The 5,193-nt window shown below is 33.6% G+C and overlaps 1 protein-coding gene across 2 annotated transcripts; it reads right to left on the reverse strand.

Moving 5' to 3' along the window:
* Nucleotides 1-231: 231 nt before the first annotated feature.
* On the reverse strand, nt 232-3,125 carry LOC124830892 (tubby-like F-box protein 2). Of its 2 annotated transcripts, none has more exons than XM_047304754.2 (5): nt 2,795-3,125; nt 1,957-2,329; nt 1,785-1,872; nt 1,271-1,400; nt 232-1,183 (listed from the first exon to the last, which is right to left on the reverse strand). In XM_047304754.2, the coding sequence occupies exons 2-5, from the start codon at nt 2,308-2,310 to the stop codon at nt 511-513; spliced, it is 1,245 nt and encodes a 414-aa protein (XP_047160710.1). In that variant the 5' UTR covers nt 2,311-2,329; nt 2,795-3,125; the 3' UTR covers nt 232-510. The 2 variants fall into 2 exon arrangements, with proteins under 2 accessions (XP_047160710.1, XP_087957012.1); XM_088100886.1 differs by having other exon boundaries at nt 1,957-2,386.
* Between the last annotated feature and the right edge of the window lie 2,068 nt (nt 3,126-5,193).

Genomic DNA, 5,193 nt, shown 5'->3' on the forward strand with positions numbered 1-5,193 from the left:
AGGGTTTGGGGGTTTCCTTTTTTTTTTTAGTTTTGAGAATGAAAATTATTAAAATACCCTTAACCTTAAAACTTAGAATCCATGATATATAAGGATATTTTTGTTATATATATATATATATATATATATATATATATATATATATATATATATATATATATATATATATATATATATATATATATATATATAAAGTCAGCTGTATAACATTGAAGGAAAATAACTCGGAACTACATACAACTAAAAACTCATTATTGGAAAACAAAAACCAGATTTGTTTGTGAGAAATAAAATGAGACTTTATATTATAAAAGTGAAGATTCACTAAGCTTACTTTTAGTTGCAGCGCTATGAAACAGCATAAAGTTAAATTCCAGAATGAACTAACACAATGGGAAATACTAAAGACTGCACAGCCCCTCAGTTGCATGCCCCACCAAGCCTGAGGGAACTGTGCCTGGCACATTACATGTATGATACAAATCAGCAGATGATCCAGTGCCATTGGTTTCATTCACAAGCTGGTTTGGTGTCAAAGCTGCTCAGACATATGGCAAAGGCTTGGAAGGCAGAGAGCGGATAACGGTAATCCATAGTAAATATGTCTTTTCCAATCTTTCCAAACTGCAAGATTACTTTTTCTTGTTCTGCAGCTAAAACATTATGAGATGGATCAACAGCGGCCACAAGTTGAAAGTTTTTAACAGAAGCCACTGTAACACGACCCTTGAAGTTTAGGCACCAGCATTGCAGTTGCTCGTGCCATCTAGGAGCCTTATTTTTTAGTACCATGGGCTCAGCTGACCCTTGACTAGGTACTGCTAGCTTAGGGAGGTTTACATTATTTAAATCTGTACTTGGACCTTTTCCTTTTAGAGCTGGTGAGGGAGAAAAAGGCTTGTCAATGATTTGAGGGAAAGACGTAGGTGTTGGAGCAGTGCCCCCTTCCTGAATAGCTGAGACAGGTATGGAGTTCATGGTACAATGCATTCTCCTTGGCCCTCTTGCACGGAGAACATTCAACTCATAGGCAATGGTGCCAACAACATAGTTAAATGCTGAAACTCTAGGAGATGCCTGCTTAGAATGGAATCTCCTACTAGACCCACTATCTTGTTGAATTGCAGCTCCGTGTGGTGGTTGGCTGTCATAAATAGTGAACTTGGTACCCAAAAAATTAGACCTGTCAAATTTTATTGTCAAGTCAAAGATATGGTATGGAGCCAGATGAAAAATAATAAAGGCATGTTTCTATCAAACCAAAACTTACCTGAGTTTTCCAACATATGTGTTGCTGGAGCGAGAAAAGTCATCTGCAACCAAAGACACAATAAAGTCTGTCCCTGTTGCCCTTCTTACCTTTTTGGCAGCTAGTAGCAACTTATCAGTCTCGTTCTCCGCTGCAGAATTAACATCAAAATAACACAACTTATCAGTTATCGCTTCAAGAACAAAAGTTGGCTTGGCTTTTGGTAAATCCAATTTATCCGATTTTCCTCTTCTTCAAATAGCTCAAATATATTCTGGTTCACAATATATGTGGGTGAATACCAAGTAATCCATTTGAGAAGAGTTCCAAAGATAATGATGTTGACCATTGTGCATAAATAAATGAGTTTAATAATACATGAATCATGAATTTTAGTGTAAGAAACTTGCAGTTCAATATTCAAAGTTGTTCGCTCAGAATTTTAATAAGTAACTTAAAATGAGAAACATAGCATCCCTGTTTCTATCGAAAAAGAAATGGTACACATCAGCAATGAACAAAGTAACAAACTTACATGGCACCAGGCCAATGTATAATAGATATGTAGAAGTTTCTCTGTTCCTCCTGATAAAGCACTGTATTGGAGAATCCCGTGGCCCGGGCTGTTTATAAACATAAGAGAAAGATAAGAAACAGAGAAAAAGGAAAATTAAGATTGAGCTACGCAAGGGAGAAGAATTTATCACCTGCTTCAACGAAATAGGAAATGTGATCCTTCCACATTGTTCAGGAGTCTTGGCAATTTCTTTGGTAACATCCCTCCAAGATTTACAAACTGAACCACAATGAACAACAACGGCACGTGCAGGCCAGGTAGTCTCGCTCTCTTCCACCCTACTTATTATGTCCAGCAGCAACTCAGGGGGTAAATGCGCCCACTGCCCTTGCTGAATCGGTTCAAGTGAAGTTAGAGTGATATCTGGAGCAACATGTGACTTTGTTCGACCATTCCAACGCCTGCTCTCCACACCTCGCTTTGACATGTTGCCAATCCCGTCTCTCATCTCCTTCAGTTCTCTTACTATGCTTTTCAACGACATAGTCACAGAGCATATCAATCTTCCTTCCACCAAAAAAATTGCAACCACCCAATTAAAACCCAAACAAATCTCCACTCTACACAGTGAAAAAAATACTCCCATGTATCACAAAGTCACCTCTTTCGATTTCTCAGATACCAACAACAACGGCTCTTAGCACAGCATAATGCATTGAAACCATTACTAATTCAATTCAAGCTCAAAACACATTCACAAATCATACCTTGCGAATAACAAGTATTCCCCTAACTCCTGACAAGTGTAATATATAAAGTAACAAAACTAAGGAATAAACTATTTTTCATCTCCCTCCCTAAAAGTATCACAAAAAAAAAAATCAAAGACTTTATAGCAGACACCGTGTCCTCATCGATCTATAAATTCTGATGACAAACCAGAATGAAGAATGCCTAAGCACAATTTTTTTTTCTTCTTTTTTGTTCTTTAAACACTAAATAAGGGGCAAAAGAAGGAAGAAAAAAACCTGAAAATTGACGCGAGTGAAAGTCGAATCACACCAAATCAGCTGAGAAATTGAGGTTTGTCTATAGAAAGGTTGTAGAAAGCAGATCGATAAGCGAGGAGAAGAAGCGAATCGGAGAAGGGAAATGAGAGATACGAGTGAGGAGATGAAGTGGTTTTGAAGCGAAGAAGGTTAGGTTAGGTTAGGAAGAAGGAGGAGGCGTAAAGAGGGAATATTCCGGCGCCAAGTCTCCGCCACTAGCACCGCCGCGAAAAAGGTAGTCCGAACCGGAATGCTGTGACATGAATCGGATCCAGTCTTTTATCTTAAATCTTATTTTAGCAATGTTGTTGCAGAAAGCGAAGCGTAGTTTATTTGGGCAATCCAGTGCGCTCCACCCACGCTACTCCCTATTTCTTACACCGCGACACGTGGCAATCTGTTTCTTTTTGTTCAACATCGTACTCGTAACACAAAAAATGGTGATCAAATCGTTCATCACAACTTGGATTGTAGGTCATCCAATCAACGTTTCTGCGTTACCTCATTGGAAATAAATCATACCCACTCACAAAAACTTCCCTTCAAGCTAATTTTGTGTGCGCACCCGTTATTAAGAATATAAAACTAAATTAATTAACAGAAAATTAAATTATTAGATTTCAAATTTATTAAATCATGGTATTTCTGTTAAATACTTTTAACATTATGGGGATAAAAGCGCTGACATTTAGTTTTGAAATGTATATCCCATAAAAGCTGTCTCAATTATCAAATAAATATCAACTGAAAAGTCGTTTTTATGTATCAGTGTTTCAAACACGATACAAAGGAAATTAGTTTTCAAAATTCAATATTCAATCAAAATTCCTTATCTTGATTGTATGTATACGTTACGATAAAATGCAAGAAATGTGATGCTATATGATCCAATTTAGCGTCAAGAAAATTTTTAATTCTGGCGATTAACGATATACAAAGGTTCGATTGTTTAAAATATAAAAGGGTCATTTCATTACAGTGTCAAAAAATCAAGTAATTCAAAATTAAGACAATTCAACGTGCTGTCAAATTTAATCTAAAATCCTTCAAAATAATTAAAACTGAAAAAGTGAAATTTTCTAATAACTCTTTTGTTTATGGAAAAACAAAAGAATAATATGAAAAGAAAAAAAGAGAATTCAGTGGTAGCACCCCAGCAACGTTAAATTATTATCTGTACGAAATACAGCTGGATATTAGTGGCTTGCATTCACAGATAAGAATATGCAAAGTAAGCTTTAATGATGTTTTTCGGATATAAAATATTTCAAAAAATAAATAATAATGAAAGAGTTGAGCCGATTGAAAGGGGATAGTGTTGAACACGATTAAACACGAAATAAAATGAAATTTGTGAGGTTTTATTATATCGGTGTGTACAGTTTGAATTGTTTAAAACGGGGTTTATCACCACTGTTTTGAACTTCTCTTGAAAGCTATCAAAATATAAAATTGTGCTTAATGTTAAAACTCCAGCATTTCCGTCCTGAAATCCTCTAAATTATATAAAATTTCCACTAAATATTTTACTTGTAAACTTTAAGGTTATTTTACACCTTGAATATATCATAAATATTCATAGGTTTTAATGAAAAAAAAACGTTAAATTTGTAAAATTTGATAAAATTCAAATTCATTTAGTTCTATAAATAAAAACTTGATTATATTGTATTACGTAAGCGCTGGAGTTGTTGATTCTATTTAACATTTTTTTAATATTAATTAAAAATTACATTTAAAACTTTAAATAAATCTAATAATTATTTAAAAAGTTAATGTTTAATCCAAAATTTTAAAGAAAATTTAATTTTAATTAAAAAAATCAAAAATCAAAAACATATTTAACTGTAATTTAAAAATGAAAAGAAAAAAATTACATGTTATTTAAAGAAGAATGGGACAAATAAAGGAGCGGGAGTATTAAATAGGACATTGAAGGAAAGCACGTTCCATAATGACAACTACATTGACACGTCACAATTGAGTAACGTTTTAATTAGCCCAACTTGGAAGGGTTTTAATTTAAACGTTTACCTTAAACTAATATACTTTCCTATAAAAAACAAAAAAAAAAACTGAAACTAATCCTGTTGGATCAGAAAAGAAAATAACTGAAATTTAGTCAGAGATCATCTTTCATTTTCTAAAATAATTTTGTGCAGAGTTTATCTAAATAATTTGATACATTAATTACTTGTCTTCAATTGAATCAATTTCATGGAAAGGGGAGATGTATAACATTTTTCTATTTTTATCAGTAAAATATAAAATATTTTTGTATTATTGTAAAAGAAATACGAATAAGACCTTGTGATTTAAATAATAAATTTAATTTAAAAAATATGGTTTTGATGTGACGTGAAGAGGTCGAAGGAGGG

This window comes from Vigna umbellata, chromosome 10 (assembly GCF_029865625.1).
Source record: "Vigna umbellata cultivar VRB3 chromosome 10, Vumbellata_1.0, whole genome shotgun sequence".
In the NCBI taxonomy this organism is placed as follows: domain Eukaryota; kingdom Viridiplantae; phylum Streptophyta; class Magnoliopsida; order Fabales; family Fabaceae; genus Vigna; species Vigna umbellata.